Genomic DNA, 17,261 nt, shown 5'->3' with positions numbered 1-17,261 from the left:
GCTTTCCTCACAGTAGATGGGAAAGTCTCCGAAATAGGGAAGATAGGTTCTACTTAATTACTAGTACTTTTTGAAGACACCAGGCTGGGACTTGCCAGTGACAATAATAGCTAACTTTTTCTGAGGGCTCTGCATGTGCCAGGCATCTTGCTAATCTTCGCAGGATCCATCCTTCTGAGGTGAGGAGGGGGTGGTGGCAAGAGCTCCACCCATTCCTTTCTCTTCAGTGCACGTGAATTGTGAATCTGAGTGTGTATCAACAGACTAAGGGCGTGTGTATTAATTTTTGTTACTTGGAAAATAGCTATTACTCCTGGAAAATAGCTTAGTTACGGAAACCCTTTCAGATAAGAAAGTGATTTAAAAACAGATGAAACCATTACCAGTGTCAGTGGAACTAGTATGAACATACCTTAATGGAATTACCTCATATTTTATACAGTTGGATGAAAATCATTGCCCTATAGCTTGTAGTACTTTTTTTCATAAAGCTTAAGACTTTCCTGTTAATTTTTTGTGCGATGGTATGTCAAAAGAAGACTAATCTTTCAGAGCCTACTGGCCCCAGGGCCTCTCATAGCCTAGTAGGGCTTTCTGGGTCATTCACCTGTCATACTTCTGATGTCTGCAGTGGTTTCTCCCATGAGAGGCTTGTTCAAAGACTTTTGCCTTTTATTGAGGCACATTTTAGTTTCAATTAACAGTCTCCCAACGCAGTGTGAATATTTAGAACGTGCACATCTGTTCAGTGGATACCAAATGCTGGGTTCTCTGTTATGTAATCTAGGATAGATGAATTTTAGATACTTGACTGTATGTTGGTAGAAATTCTAATCTGAGTGTTCCTTGCCTGCCAGTGTGCTGGGTCTCCCCATGCATGCCTCTATTACAGTGTACTTTCTTTGCCTTTTGCTTATCAGATCATAGAATCTACACCTATAACATTCTTTTTTTTTTTTAAATATATTTTATTGAGTTTTTTACAGTGAGGAAAGGAGAGAGATAGAGAGTTAGAAACATCGATGAGAGAGAAACATCGACCAGCTGCCTCCTGCACACTCCCCACTGGGGATGTGCCCGCAACCGAGGTACATGCCCTTGACCGGAATCGAACCTGGGACCTTTCAGTCCAAAGGCCGACACTCTATCCACTGAGCCAAACCGGTTTCGGCTACACCTATAACATTCTTGTTTGTGAAGCTTCACTTGGGTTTATATTACACTCTCTCGTGTTTATTTCTAACATTCATATAGTTAATCTAGAGGCCCAGTGCATGAAATTTGTGCGTGGGTGGGGTCCCTAGGCCTGGATGGCGATCAGGACCTATCGGGGCTGTCTCGCCCAGTTCCGATCGGGGCCAGGCCGGCTGGGGCCTGCTGGCTGCCAGATGGGGTCTGTCAGATGGGGGGAGGGACTGTGAGAGGTTTGCCAGATGGAGGGAGGGACTAGGGGAGGTTGGCCAGCCATGGGAGGTTGACTGTGGGAGCACAGTGACCACCTGGGGGCAGCTTCTGCGTTGAGTGTCTGCCCCCTGGTGGTCAGTGCACATCATAGCAACTGGAGACCAGTCATTCTGGTGCTTCAGTCCTAATGGTTGCTTAGGCTTTTATATATATATATATATATAGATAGTTTTGTTTCTAATGAAGTATTTTAAATAAGATGTTAGCGTTTAAATTCTATCTTTTATGGCTTTTGTGTATTTTTTTTCCTTCTTTAGACTGTCTGTCTGTGGGATATAAACGCAGGACCAAAGGAAGGCAAAATTGTGGATGCTAAAGCCATCTTTACTGGCCACTCGGCTGTTGTTGAGGATGTGGCCTGGCACCTGCTGCACGAGTCACTGTTTGGATCTGTTGCTGATGATCAGAAGCTTATGATGTAAGGTTGAAAGTTCAGTGGGGTGGTGTTATAAGGTGTCCTGAATGGCCATCAGTGATTGTGGTGGCCTATGGTTTAATTCCTTTTTTTTAAAGTTATGTATTAGCTTTTAAGAAAGAAAAAAAAAACCAGCGTAGTAAACATGCTTGGTATGGAGGTAAATATCAAAATTGAGATCAGGGTGACTTTTGAAGATGAGGGAGGAGAATGATTATATCAGGGCATGGCCACAGGGCTGCATTCAACAACCTAGAACCCTTTTTATCTCAAAGGAACCAATACAGGAGGCAAATAAGGAAAAATATTGAAATTAGACAAGTCCGGGTTGTAGGTATTAAATTGTTATGTTGTCTGCTTTGTCAATATTTTGTGTATGCTTGAAATAGTTGGTAAATTAAGACAGGAATGTAATAAATGAGAAACCAAAAATAACGGCCCTAGTTCATTCTCCTTAGGTTTAGAACATCATTTAGCGGTTGGAAGTCTAAATTGCCAACTCTAGGTGTGGTTGGTGTCTGAAGGGGCAAGCATAGAGGTGATGTGGAGTGGAGTTGATGAGGAAATGAGCTTAAGGTCTGAGAAGTTGGAGAGGGTCGAGTGGCCTCCATGTGTGCTGTGTGCCTTGTAACTTTGTGTTTTAGATGGGACACCAGATCCAATACCACCTCCAAACCAAGCCACCTGGTGGATGCACACACCGCTGAAGTCAATTGCCTGTCATTCAATCCCTACAGCGAGTTCATTCTCGCAACTGGCTCTGCGGATAAGGTTTTTACGTTTTTGCATATTTGGTGTTTACAAACCCAGTTGTTTTGTACAGTAATCAGACATTTTAAAACTCTTATGGAAAGTGCAAAAATGAATTCCTTTTCACTTGTTATTTTTCTTCAGACTGTAGCTTTATGGGATCTGCGTAATTTAAAACTAAAGCTCCATACCTTTGAATCGCATAAGGATGAAATTTTCCAGGTACGTGACAGTTTTCTGGTGTCTTTATGTCAGGTTTTAGTAACTTTTTGGCAGGGGGGAATTAAAATTTTTTCTTTTATATCATGGGCATGGAATGTTGCTTTTTAAAAAAAAAAAAAGCTCTTTATAAGTTAACTAGTGGGAAATAACTTGGAGCTTTTTGAAAGCCTATTAGTTCAGAAGTAGAAGAAAAAGTCTTGCAAAACAGATCAGCTTAAAAAGTGAAATCCAAGGATTCTTTAGTTAAGGTATATCTGCATGATGGCTCCTCTAGTGAAAAAGTTTCTTGTATGATGTTTAAAATAGAGATTTGTATAGGTCAAAATACACTTCACTGAAAATTTTAAAAGTTTGGGATGTTTATGGGGCTGAAAAAGATTGGGCTCCTAGCTGAATTCCCCTATATTGGGGAGTGCATCCTTCCTGGGGGCAGGCGAGGGATATGAGCCATTTAAGAGCACTTGAAAGGATTGGACAAGAAGGGTGAGGGCTGTAGGCCAATGAGAGGATCAGGATAGTGTCCACAAACCTTAGAATGGATGATGTTTTACATTTTCAAATATGTATTGCTAGGTCCACTGGTCTCCACATAACGAAACTATTCTGGCTTCAAGTGGTACTGATCGCCGCCTGAATGTGTGGGATTTAAGGTAACTCAGAATCTGGTGATGAGAAACTGCATATAAATATGCTAATCTAAGATTATGTAATTCATAAATTTAGAAGAGCGATGTGCTAAGCTCCAGTTTAATAAGTCTAATGTTAAAGTAACTTTTAAGTACCTTCCTGAAGAATCTTTGCTCCAAAAGACAGAAGTAAATCAGCAAATGAGTTGTAAGATAAATTTATGCAATGTTTTTTCTATTGATATTCAGGGTTGAAGTTGAGGGAGGTGTGCATTTGTGTTGTAACATCCAAATGATTGTATAGAAGACACTCGTGCTATAGAAAGTGGTAAAGATGTTAGTTCATGTCTCATGGGATCTCACATACATCTGCAGGACTAGTCTTAGAGACTTTCTACCATTTGCTCTTCTATGCTTTCATTGATTCAATAAACATGAGCTTCTACTATGGGTTGTGTAACTGCTGGGGATATACTTGGGGATAGGGATAAGCAAAGCCCATGCTGTCAGAGACTTTATGTGCTTAGGGCTCATTGTATAGTTTCCATTTTGTAAAGTTCTTGACTTCAGAGTGGCCATTCAATTACCAAAGAATAGCTTTATTCCTACCTGTAGTAAATGTGTTTTGTTGAAGTGGACTGAGTTTTTAGTGTATTAAAACCAAACCTGCCTTAATATGAGACAGTAGACCCATCCTTCAGTGTACGGAACACAGTGCAGAATAAAATGCTGGTATTGTAAAACTTCTAAACATCTAATGTTCCGTGTTCTTATGGAACAAACTCTGGACGTGATAGATGCTTTAAAATGTAAAGGATCTTTAAAGCAGTTATTTTTTAGTATGTTTGAAAACAATTTTAGTAGTAAAATTAGAAACCTAAAACAAAAATATATAGTGGTTGTATGAGGTGATACAGCAAGGTTTAGAAGTATGGTGCCCTGGCAACTGGATTATCCCTAAAAATGCCAAGAATAAATTTGCACACATTATATAATGTCTTCTTAAAATTCATTTATGACTTGCTTACTGTTAAAATTACATTAGATAAAATTACGGATTAAAGTGGTCAGTGTTCACAATTATACTCTTGATAGGGAGAGGAGAAACATTGTCTAGCGGTCCCACGTTTGGTTTGTTCGCTTGGTTTTGTGGGAAGGAAAAAATATCACTTAGAAGGTTGTATGTTTTGACTGTCTTTTCCAGAAGTTATTAGCAAAGTCCACCTTTAGGCTAGATACGATATAGGGCTGATAAGTGGTGTGTTACTTAAGAGCGATTTCACTATTGAGACTGCTGGCATTTTCTGTAAATTGAAATTTTTAAGAGAGGGAGGGGGAATTTAACCTTTCCTTGGCTTATACATTCTATAAAGTTGCTTTGTCATATCTTCAGATATGTGGTACTGATGTGTTATTTCTCATTTCTGGAATGAAAAAGGCTTTAAGAGTGAAGTGTAAGTTCTTACATGCTTTTCACCTTTTAATTCTAATGTAGTAAACACTACAATGAAAATATTGAGTGAATTGTAATATTAACAAATTACATTCTGCAGTTTCAATTATGAACAGCTCTTACCCATTTCCCGAAAATAAACAACCCACTCTCCCACCAAGTAATATAAAAACTCTAATTGATAGCAGCATAGAAATATTTGTCCAGTGTGTTTTAAGATGCACTTTCTGGGCTGACACTGGTTTTGCAAACATGCTGCAAGAATTTCAATAACAAAAGCATTATGCTCTTTCTTAATAGCAAAATTGGAGAAGAACAATCAGCAGAAGATGCAGAAGATGGGCCTCCTGAACTCCTGGTATATGTTGGCTTTCTTATGCAAGATGAAATGTCACATGCAGATTGGATTCTGTCATTGATTCCATGTATATGAAAATGAGCCAAAACTTCAAATTCTAGTTCTTAATTTCCAATTGGAGGTCTTGGAGGTTGTTGTAATTGGGGTTTGACATTTATTGAAAATAGGAAATAGAGCCCAGTAGGTTTTGGCCAATGTTTCATTAAGAATAATTCCAGCTCCTGGGAAACAATGTATAGTAACTCCTCATTGCGGGGAAAATTTTTAATGACTGGATTTTTAAGTTCCCTGCCCAGAAACTAAAATTCCTTGATCTTGTTGATGCCAATAGTGCCCATCTCCCTCCTATTCCTAATCAAATCATCTTGGCAGCCCCTTGAAGGTTAAGGTTTATGTGGTGTACTAAGCCTATGCCCTCCCTCCAAACTGCAGGACAGTGACACCCACCCCTGCCATTGCAAGACTGATGCTCTAACAAAAGATAAGAAACCAAGGCCTTTTTTTTGTTCCTATTAACAGTTTATTCATGGAGGACACACCGCCAAGATATCAGACTTCAGCTGGAACCCCAATGAGCCATGGGTCATTTGCTCGGTGTCTGAGGATAACATCATGCAGATATGGCAAATGGTGAGCTAAAATATTTTTTCTCTTAAATAACTATCTTGTAAAGGAGAGATTTATTGATACAATAGAAATACTTCAAAAATCTAGATGTATATTGTACCAAATATTTATAGAAAGGGAATAATTTTTAAAAACCTTTTCCATTTTAATGACAATTTTTAGTTAAATATACATCTGTCCAGTCAGGAGAAATCTTTGTACGTATCTATAAAAACAGATGTAGACACAGCATGTGCTCTGATTTTCATGATTACTTTTCAACTGGGCTCTTGACATCACTACCCTATATCCAATATCTGTTGTGTCCTAGACATGGAGAATAGAGGAGGACCCCTAACCGGTTTGGCTCGGTGGATAGAGCATTGGCCTGTGGACTGAAGGGTTCCGGGTTCAATTTCGGCCAAGGGCACATGCCCAGGTTGTGGCCTCAATCCCCAGTAGGGGTGTTCGAGAGGCAGCCAATCAGTGATTCCCTCATCATTGATGTTTCTCTCTCCCTTCCTCTCTGAAATACACACACACACACACACACACACACATATTTTTCTTTAAAGAATAAAGGGGGAAAGTGTCAACGAGTGCACATGATACTGAGCACTCTAAAGATTAGCACTAAGTACATGACCGACATCTCTAAGGCACTGAGGTGTTAACCAACCCTCATAAACCTCAGGGATATCACTCCCCCTAAATCAGCGGTTCCCAACCTGTGGGTTGCAACCCCTTTGGGGGTTGAACGACCCTTTCACAGGGGTCGCCTAAGACCATCAGAAAACATGTAATTACATACTGTTTTTGCGATTAATCACTATAATTACGTTCAATTTGTAACAATGAAAATACATTCTGCATATCAGATATTTACATTACGATTCATAACAGTAGCAATATTAGTTATGAAGTAGCAATGAAAATAATTTTATGGTTGGGGTCACCACAACATGAACTGTATTAAAGGGTCGCGACATTAGGAAGGTTGAGAACCACTGCTCTAAATGATGCTTGCAATGCTTTTGGGAAACACCTTTGATGAACAATAATTTAAATAATGCTTGGGCATCTAGGGGTTATATGTGGAATTATACACTGGCCTGCCTTTCCTCGTTAAATTTATTAGAGTGTTTGGGGGTTGGGAAACACAAGGATAACTACTGAATAAACTACTCTAAAAATGTGTCCACTTCCAACACTGAAACACATTGCCCCGTGAATCCAAAAATCTGGATAGAATTATTAAATGCTATTTTTAGATAGTCTTGTAAAAACCATGGGGAGTTATACCTATGAATTAATTTGGTTGTTATCTCCAGGCTGAAAATATTTACAATGATGAAGAGTCAGATGTCACAACATCGGAACTGGAGGGGCAAGGATCTTAAACTCAAAGTATGAGAAATGTTTCTGTTGAATGTAATGCTAACATGAATGCTTGGTTTATCAAGCGCCAAAAAAAGCATTGTATAGTAGAAAATGTTAAGTGGGATGGCATATGGCGTTCTTTACCTTCTGATTCTAGCACTTTCAAGTGAGCTATTGCGTTCTGTATCATATCGTAGCTTTTAGGGAAGAAATGTTGCTAAGAAAGAACATGACAGTTTTAAAATACAAGTAGCAGGGTACTGCCTTTGATTAAAATATTTTAAGTTCTTGTTTTCTGAAACTAAGTGCTTGCTGTTCCCAAATATGCAAGAATAACTTTTACACTTTTCCCCTCCAACACTTGTTGATTGGCTTTGCAGAAAATAAAGTTTGAAAATAAAATTTGTTTTATTCTTTCAGAACCTGGGTAGGGATGTGTGTCTGTCTGTCCCCTTTATTGAGATGTGTGTGTGTGTGTGTGTGTGTCTGTCTGTCTCCCTTTGTTGTGAGCATTTCCTGAATTTCGTTCTACAGTGCATGACAGTATCCTAAATGCAAAGGTGGGAGAAGTTAGGTGTCTATTGTGTGTTTGGTAGATTTGTAAACCTAGAGAACTATCTTAATTTCTGTGTCATTTGACCCACACCCTGTTTGTGCTTTAACTTTGGGAGTGTTTAAGGAAACACTAGATTCCCCACCACCACCACCCCCACCCCCACCCCCCCGCAAAAGAATGAAAGAAAGCTTGTTTGCTTACATGACAGGGATCTACAGAGGGGACAAAACAGCTTACAAGCTGGCCCCTCAACCTATATTGTAAGGCCTGCCAGCTAGGAATGGCTTTCACGTTTATTTTTTGAATGTTTAGACAAAAATAGAAACAAAAATGTGTGACAAAAACCTTGTGTGGCCCACTATACCTAAAATACTATACCCCTGACTTAGAGAAAATTTAATGATACTTTTTGCTCATTATAAAGTCTTTCCTGTGTGTCTCTCTGTGTATAACAGATACCTATATATACTTAGTCCCCTATTATTTAAATAGGTACACCCTGGAATGTGCTAAGAGTAGCCAAGACTAAAAAGGTACTAACAGTGGTTTGGCTACATGAAATGGGTCTTCTGCCACCCAGAGGATAAACGGTGCCCCATCCCTTATTGCTTAAATTGTACAATAATAAAAGTACTTTTAAAGTCCAAGAAACCAACTACCTACAACTTTCTTTGGACTTTACTGTTACATATAATTAAGGCCATGTGGATAACAGAAGAATACACAGAAGCTGTTAAATTATCATACATATTTACTTAATCTATACAGAATTGAGTAGATAAAATCAGATTCACATTAGTGAAAAATCTCTACAAAATGTCCTTGAAAAGCAAAACAAGACTGCCTCTTAACAATTCGTATCCTCATGAAAGACGTGGGCTGTAAAAATAAAGCAGTGTGTTTAGCACAAACTAGAAGATATCTGCATCATTTTTTCACAGTTATTTCCATCTACAGTCTGAAAGAGGTAGATTTTTCTGCAACACCTGAGAATTGAATTGTGATAACCAGGTGTTTATAATAAAGGCAGTTGCATACATAACTAAAAATACTGGTCTCAAGACCAAGAAATGTACTCCTACAAGTCAGGATGAAATGGTCCGTTTTCTCTACTGCCACTATAAATACACATATGATTCCATGGTGATGCAACAAGTGCAATTGAAGTGAATTTGACATTTAACCCTTTTCTGGGCCAGCCTAGTAGCAGTACAGTGTTCTAGAATATATTAGGTACAACAGTGTGCTACGAAGCCACAACACTGGGCTGGTGAGGTGACTGCTTTAGGAGAGTGTCCTTCTCAGGGTCCCATATATTTTTATTCACAGGATAATGGGAGGACAGATTCTGAAAGGACACCAAATGCATCCAAGACAGAATCAATATCCTTTAAACACCATGGTAGCATCTAGCTAAAAATACATAGTAGTAAGCCAAAAGCAGCAGGCCAAGTAATGTTAATCACATTTTTATAAAGCCCTTGAAAATAGGCAACAGGTCCAAAGATTTACAGTCTTCCACACAAACACCACAATGAGACGTGGTGGGCTACACAAATGGCTTAAACGTTAAGAACTGTACATCCAGCAGAATTTTTGTGAAATGTGATTAGTACTAATTTTAAAGTAGATATTTCTGATAATACATACCATCATTTCCTCTCTGGGAAATGAGTCCAATATTTCATTTAGAAGCAGGGGGGAGGGTTATTTATAAGAGGCTGTTTGAGGGAGGGTATGATTGTTTGTTTCAAGCTCATTTTGACAGTGATTAGATAACCTACTTTGTGGATTTCTTTTCCTCTACCATCTGGCCCCTTGATTAATATGACCGATGGTGGAAGCTTAGATATAATCCTCCACTCCAGGTGCTGTTTCCTATCTACTGGACAATTTTCAATTCTTTCAACACAGTTTAGACCATGAATGTGAACAAAGAGTTTATTCAGTCTAGTAAGCAATTTAAGAAGTGTCAGTTTGGTAGTTTTGCTCAGTGGAATGTGCTAACATTAGTTCTACTGGAGCCTTTTTATCTCATAAAGTATTTCAATGCAAATTATGCTAGGGACAAAAATCAAAACTTTAATCACTGCAGCTGAGCAATCATTTACTACATTTGACACTGTAATGAAAAAAGGAAAATTAATCCAAAGATGATGTGTTTAATTTCAAAAGTCGCCCCATTCCAAGTGTAGAGATATTGATAATACTGTTTTTCTTTAAAAATAGAAACAGTAAGAAAAGGGTGAGAAACAGATGGAAAGCATTCATAATACATCCTGACTACTTAACTGTGCAAAGTTTTCCCAAAGTTAAAAATGTTGGTTCCAGTCTTTGTTTTGGAAATGAAATGAAATCAGTTTCAGTTGACTAGAGAACTTGGCTGATAGGACTGTTTTAAAAGTTGAACACCAATTTTAAATAGCCAGAAGGTAGTGGAGGGACTTCTGCCTGGTGAAAGCTACACATTAACTTACCTTAAAGGGATATCAGTAACTGCTTTCTGTGGGAAGTGGAGGATGTGTACCCAAATGGAAAACAAACCACCTACCCCATCAGAAGCTTCTGGGTGGTCCAAATTCACCACTGGTTCTAACTAACCTGAAACTGAAGCATTATGACTTATTTACATAAACATTAAGCCTGTCTGTCGAATTATTTGCCTGCATATACTACATTGTTTACATGATACAATAGTCTGCCAAAACTTTGAGGAATTTGAGGCTACGACCACCTCAATTTGTCGAGTGATATATTAAAAAAAATACTTGGAATTAAATATGCTGTTTGTTTCTGTCCCAACCCTAGAGGGGTTTTTTACTTGGCATTTAAATGGGTTATTAAACAAAACTAATCATCTTAATGTTTCCTTTTTTTTATTAATATTGATGGGGGGCCAGGACGTTTAAATGAATTATTGTTTTCACATCAAGGAACCATTATCAGGACAAAGTTCTCTTGTAATGAATGGCTGGCCCTGTCTTGAGTGAAATTTTAATTAGGATGATTTTGTGCAAGGAGCAGTGAAGAAAGGACAAGGCAAATGACCACATGCATTCCAATGAAGGGAAACGAAGCAGATGTGCCACACAGCTGAGGAAAACTATTCAAAACTGCTAAGCAGCCTCCTGTACCACCTAAGTCCAGTAGTTCTAAGAAAATACAGATATGGTAGAAAAAGTAAGAAAATTTTCACCACAAAACCAATAATTACTACTAACAGAGAAAGTTATACACAAAATAGAGCTCTCAATACAGTGATCGTACTTCATCTCAGTCTACTGACTCGATGGTTGGCCCGGTGCCTAGGGACGCGGCCTTGTGTGCGGCTGGCTTCTCCTTGGCTGCCTTGGGCGCGGCCACCATGGGGACTCCAGCACCGCTGTTCCAGGCAGTGTTCAGCTCCTTAGGAGAAGCCAGGGCTGCACAGGGCTGTGTCACACGCGGTGCTAGTTTTGCACCTGCCACTTTCCCCGAGACCTGCTCCTTTAGGACTTCCACCTTCTCATTGAGCTCATTCCTCTCCATCTGAAGAGCCCTGCACAGCTTCTCTAACCGTTCCAGTTTTATTTGAAAGGCCTTGTATTCTTTATCGCGGACGGTTTTCTGTAGGAAAAAAAAAGATGTATGTAACCTCACTGAGGATGAACTGGGTTACAGGATACCAAAAAATTAAGTAATCTGAGCCACATTGGAAAGTACTTGTTTAATCGCCTTGTGAACATGTTCAATTCTTCAAGCATCTAACGTTCTAGCTAGCTTCACTGCAGACACATCTATAAATACCACAGGCTATTTATAATACAATATTGTTTTAAGGTGACAAAATTCAATTCCCTTTGTCATGTTTCTTAAAACCAAAATACACTTTTAACATTTTATAGGCCTGGCTGGCATGGCTGAGTGGTTGAGCATTGATTTGTGAACTAGGTCACAGTTCGATCCCCAGTCAGGCCATATGCCCGGGTTGTGGGCTTGATCCTGTGAGGTGCATGGTGATCAATGATTTTCACCATTGATATTTCTCTCCCTTCCTATACCTTCCTCTCCGGTCAAGGGCATGCACCTTGGTTGCAGGCACATCCCCAGGTGTGCAGGAGGCAGCTGATCGATGTTTCTCATCAATGTTTCTAACTCTATCCCTCTCCCTTCCTCTCTTGTAAGAAAATCAATAAAAAAATTTTTTTTTTTAAATTAAGAGCCTGATTAAAAACAGCACTCATTTTTGCATAGATTTCCTTTCTACCAATTTTCAGGTGAGAAGATCGAAGGTTTGAAATCAAGTGTGTGTAAACAATACATATCAGCTTTAGAAGACTGCCTTTTTGAACAGATCAAGTTAAAACAGAAAGGGACCACAGTTGTTCACCTGTTCTCTCACTGGGAAAGCTGACCAGTGCTTCTTGAGGCGGGGGGCCCTGTTACCCACAGCACATCAGCACCAAGAAAGCCAAATTATCTGATCCCACCCAGGCATAGTGAATCAAACTTGACGTGAGCCTAGCAGTCTGGGTCTGTCTAAACAAGCTGGAGTTGATGCAAGCTCAAGTTTGAGAAACCCTACTCTACACGAAAGCAAAATCTAGATGCTTTACAGCTTCTCTGACACAAGCCTGGGCTAATAATGCACTGCAGACAGAGTAGAGAAGTTAATGCTTCATGCGGGCCCTACACCTACAACTGAGCTTTCTGTCAGGAAAGCCAGCACAGGTTCCACTCAGCAATCCACCTGGCTCTGGCCAGAGTCCTGAACTAGAGCAGAGTGTCACAGCACACCCTGCCCTGATATATACCTGAACTGTATGAGTCCCCATGACTAAACACACCTTAGTCACGGGAAACCACCTCACCTCTTCAGCCATCTGCAGAAGCGCTTTGTTATTGTTTTCCCACTTGGTACGCCATAATAATGTTTCTTTTTCCAGTTTTTTTATTTTCTTTGTCATCTGTGAATCAACACAATTGCAAATTTAAATTCAAAGTACCATGTCTTAGCTTAAAGTTCCTGTCCCACCACAGAAATGTTTGAATATTCCTCCCCACCCCCATCACTGTACATGCCTGGCCCAGCTGACAGCTGTGCCTGAATGCTGGTAGCAGAGCTTATTTCAGAAACTTCTAGGAACCAAAGCAAGGGTTTCATATTATGAGAAAAAGAAATCTAATCTCAATTTTGAGGCAGCAGCACATGGAGAAAGCTGTCACACATCACACCAAACTCAGTTGGAGTGTATCATTCCATGTGGGGGGTAGCAAGAGGTGAGAACCTCCTTCTCCCCAAGTTGTATGAAAAAATGGCCATGTTTGTGCGTTTTCTGTCTGAATTGGATAATTCCTCTGATCCTTGGAAGGAAGAACCCCCAAAAGATTAAAAATTGGGTGCTCTACCACAACCTCTGAGACATCAGTTTCAGAACTAGAGGCAGCATAATTTAGTGATGACTCCAATAATCAAATTTGCTAATAATAAAATGGGTCCAGAAATAAAAAAATGTTTTTAAACCTATGCTACATGACCCCAGTTTTCTTAAGTTCAGAATGAGATATACCTATGCTCATCAATGAGCCCCATATTCAGGATTCCTTTATGCAGTATTGTCCCTCAGCTCTGATGCCAGTGGAGGCACCGAGCCAGATGCTGGTAGTAAGGAACAAAGATAAGACAGCCAGCGCTGCTCAGTGCATGGGTTACCCATGAAACTACAAGGCCGAATGGGACAAAGGCTGTGGAAGAGGGCATGAAAGATCTGGGTTGAGTGCTAACCAACAGTGATCTCTAGCCACTAGCAAAGGGGAAATGTGTTCCAGTCCAGAGTATTCTCCAGAAGGATCCTGGATTGGGGAGCCCCCGTCTTAAACTCTTTCACCTCGACAGTGCCCATGCATTGGATGGAGCCCACAGCTACAGTGTTCACTGTGCGTTAAGACTGCCCCCCCTCGACTGGAGCCTCAGCTGAAGGGACTGGCAGGCGGAACTAATCTGCAGCTCACTGAATTCTACAGATTACTGAGTCTAAAAATATCTGAAGGTAGTAATTTGAGCACTTAACATGGTTAAGCACTGTCTAAAATACTCTACTTTATGAAGGGAAGGTATTTTTGTTATTTTTAACAAGGAAGGAACAGAAAGGTGCAGAAAGGTTAAATAACTTGTCTATGGTCACACATTATATGATGCAGTAGGGACATTAACCCAGAACCAACACGTAAGATTTAGTTAATAGTCGTGGCTAAAACCTACCAAATGCTTACAAAGTGCAAGACACTGCTGTACTACTCCCGAACCCACCACCATTTTTAAAAAGCCCCCATTTTTAAGGGGAATATGCTAAGTGAACTAAGGATGGATGAGTATGGATGTATTTTGGTTCTTAGTTGACATCAAGGAAATCTCTTTCCTTAATGTAGGCAGGAAAATGAAACAAAAGCCAAACAATTGGTTTGGTTGAGGGGAAAAAAATTCAGTGGGACTATAGTTAACACAAAAGAAAAGCTAAAAAGGTAGGAACACCAATATATACATATCAACTAACCAAAATAGGCAATTACTGTTTCAGGTTTGTATGTCTTTAAATAATTTAATCTCCAAGGACACAGAACTATGTGAAGGGGAAGTGGGGGAGAGGAATCACCTGAAATAATAAAACATGACACACACACACACAAAAGAAACCACTTTATTTCTAACAAATAGTATTTAATAGAGGAATTTGCTTTAATAAAGACAATTTAAGAGCACAGAGATCACCAGCTTTGTGGGGTACACACAGGGCAAAATAACCAAACATGATGTCACTGGAGGATCAGAAAAGATGGAAGATAGCACCATAAGAACAAACTCATCCAAGTAGTGATCATGCTTAAAATAGCTTCTTTTTCAAATTCCCTTTTAAGTAACATTCTACTAAAAATATGCAAATACCTTTTCCATTTCCTGCCGGAAGGTTGTAAACAGTTCGTTGCTTTTTGCCATGGTAGTCTGGAATTCTTCAAACTTATCCATATAAAGAGAAAGCTACAGAAAAAGGTATAACATATTCTGAGTTCCAGGTAAACAATTTAAAATCCCAAAGACTTTCATAATGAACACACTATGGTTAAATGTTAATTGTTACACAACTGAAAGAAATAAGAACAAATGCCAAAAATAGATGTGAATAAACTATTTTAAACAAATAAGAACAAATGTGCATCCAATCCTTGGACAGTAGGCATAGATGGCTGAAGTCCTAATAACCAACGGAAATGCACCAAAACTTAGGAAATCTGTTGATTTAATCATCTTTTCAGATGTAATGTTAAAAATGTAAAAATATTTACTAACTTCATTCTGCCAATTATATTAAAAATTGAACTGCCCAGGCAGCGTGGCTCAGTGGTTGAACAGCAACCCATGAACCAGGTCAGTTTGACTCCCGGTCAGAGCACATGCCCAGGTTGTGGGCTCTATTCCCAACGGGGGCCATGCAGGAGGCAGCCGATCAATAATTCTCTCTCATCATTGATGTTTCTCTCTCACTTCCTCTGAAATCAATAAAAACATATTTTTAAAAGGAAAAAAACTGTACTAGGAAAAGAACATTCTTTTAGAATACTACCTGCATAATTCTTAGCTTGACATCAAAGATATCTTTTTCCTTGACGTAGGCAGGAAAATAAAAGCCAAAGAACTGGTTTGGTTGGGGGAAAAAGAATTCAGTGGGAGTACAGTTAAAAAGAAAAGAGCTAAAAGGTAGAAATACTGATTTTTCTTTTAACTCCTACTCTCAGAGAATTTTTATACTAGCTCGTAAAATAATGCTAACCAAGAGGCCAAGCAGAATACAGAACGGAGTCACCTCCCCCTAGAACAGGAATTCAGAGAAGGGGGTACACAATAGGGGTCAGAACAGAATAATTAGGGAAAGTGGGCGAGGCCTGACCTAGGCCTCAAGGGTAGGCTGAATTATTTTAGACCAGAAGGGAACCTTTTAGAGTCTATCTAATATGATTATTTTCAGGATGAGAAAACAGGCCCAAAGAAATACAATGTTTTGCTCAAGGTCACACAATACATGTAAGGAAAGCAGAGAAGAATAAAAGATCATCAGTCCTAGCTGGTTTGGCTCAATGGAGCATTGGCCTTCAAACTGAAGGGACTCGGGAATAGGGAGTTCAATTCCAGCCAAGGGCATGTACCTCTATCGCAGGCTCGATCCCTCGGTGTGCTCCGGGGACATGTGGGAGGCAACCAATTGATGTCTCTCTAACATCAATGTTTCTCTCTCTGTGTCTTTCCCCTTCCCCTCCACTCTCTCTGAAAATCAATGGAAAAATGTCCTCATGTGAGGATTAACAACAAAAAGATCATCAGAGGCCAAGAAACAGCACAAGTGATGCCTTTTCACTTTTAGCAGTGCTGCATGAGGAAAATTAAACCACCATGTGAACAGACCTGACCTAGGCCTCAAGGGTAGGTTGGAGAGGGAGTAGGATGTGAAACTGACAGAACCAACCCACCAGTTAACAGGTGGGATGGGCATATAGAGAGCACTTAGAAGCAAGCTCTGCTGAATGTGGGAGGGAGAAGCAGACTAGAAGCACTGTTACCAGTGACAAGCTAGATAGCCAAAGCATGCCTGCAGAAAGGTGAGGGCTAGGGCAAGGATGAAGACATTTAAGGGAATATTGCAGAAGAGTGCAGAGGACTTGTGAGCAGTCTGTAAAGGGACACACAATGACAGTGCCTCTGAGGCTGCTGGCCTGGAGGTGGGAACAGCAGCAGTGCTCAGGCAGAATAGGGAGTTCTGGTACTTTAGGGAGATAAGAAGTGACGGCAGTTTTTATTAATGCTTCGTTTTTATTGAAGATGGCACACACAGGCAGACTGCCCCATCTGAGAGGTCAATGCTGGCCTACTCTGGTAGTCAGTCAGTGGGAACTACCATGACACCTGGACTTATGTGGATGGATTTACAAAACAGTGGGTCAAGATACACCAAGTCCATGAGATCATCAACAAGTTCTGGAAACTGACATGGTAAGAGCACAGAATGAGGCCGACTTTTGGGAAGGACAGCCACATTTAGGGAGCGGGAAAAGGAAGAGGTGACAGCAAAGAAAACAAACTAATGATCAAATTACATGACACAAGGTGACACAGATCAGATAAAAGTTGCACTGGGTCCGGCCAGCATGGCTCAGTGGTTGAGCCAACCCTATGAACCAGGAGGTCATGGTCTGATTCCTGGTGAGGACACATGCCTGAGTTGCAGGCTTAATCTCCAGTAGAGGGCATGCAGGAGGCAGCCGATCAATGATTCTCATCATTGATGTTTCTTTCTCTCCCTCTCCCTTTCTCTCTGAAATCAATAAAAACATATATTTTTTGGAGGGAAAGGGAGGAGAGCATGTGCTGGGGGATGGGGATGGTCGGGGAGAGGTCAATGGAA

At 40.0% G+C, this 17,261-nt stretch overlaps 2 protein-coding genes across 9 annotated transcripts in view; one reads left to right on the top strand and one right to left on the bottom strand.

Moving 5' to 3' along the window:
- Positions 1 to 7,676, top strand: part of RBBP7 (retinoblastoma binding protein 7) — an 18,764-nt gene extending 11,088 nt beyond the window's left edge. The window contains exons 5-11 of the mRNA XM_006769432.2: positions 1,722 to 1,882; positions 2,524 to 2,650; positions 2,774 to 2,851; positions 3,425 to 3,501; positions 5,231 to 5,288; positions 5,808 to 5,918; positions 7,226 to 7,676. Of these exons, the coding sequence (XP_006769495.1) occupies positions 1,722 to 1,882; positions 2,524 to 2,650; positions 2,774 to 2,851; positions 3,425 to 3,501; positions 5,231 to 5,288; positions 5,808 to 5,918; positions 7,226 to 7,294 (681 nt within the window). The 3' untranslated portion in view covers positions 7,295 to 7,676. The remainder of the gene's footprint in view (positions 1 to 1,721; positions 1,883 to 2,523; positions 2,651 to 2,773; positions 2,852 to 3,424; positions 3,502 to 5,230; positions 5,289 to 5,807; positions 5,919 to 7,225) is intronic.
- An 887-nt stretch (positions 7,677 to 8,563) lies between these two features.
- The window catches only part of TXLNG (taxilin gamma), a 56,060-nt gene continuing 47,362 nt past the window's right edge, over positions 8,564 to 17,261 (bottom strand). For 6 of the 8 annotated variants that reach the window (XM_015567619.1, XM_015567623.1, XM_015567620.1 and 3 more), the window contains 3 exons: positions 14,753 to 14,845; positions 12,657 to 12,776; positions 8,564 to 11,436 (listed from right to left, as the gene is read on the bottom strand). In XM_015567619.1, coding sequence (XP_015423105.1) covers positions 11,104 to 11,436; positions 12,657 to 12,776; positions 14,753 to 14,845 — 546 coding nt within the window. In that variant the 3' untranslated portion in view covers positions 8,564 to 11,103. The remainder of the gene's footprint in view (positions 11,437 to 12,656; positions 12,777 to 14,752; positions 14,846 to 17,261) is intronic. The other 2 variants (XM_006769427.2, XM_015567625.1) reach the window with 1 other exon arrangement.

Source organism: Myotis davidii, unplaced genomic scaffold (assembly GCF_000327345.1).
Source record: "Myotis davidii unplaced genomic scaffold, ASM32734v1 scaffold604, whole genome shotgun sequence".
NCBI lineage: Eukaryota > Metazoa > Chordata > Mammalia > Chiroptera > Vespertilionidae > Myotis > Myotis davidii.
This window is presented reverse-complemented; position numbering and strand designations above follow the sequence as displayed.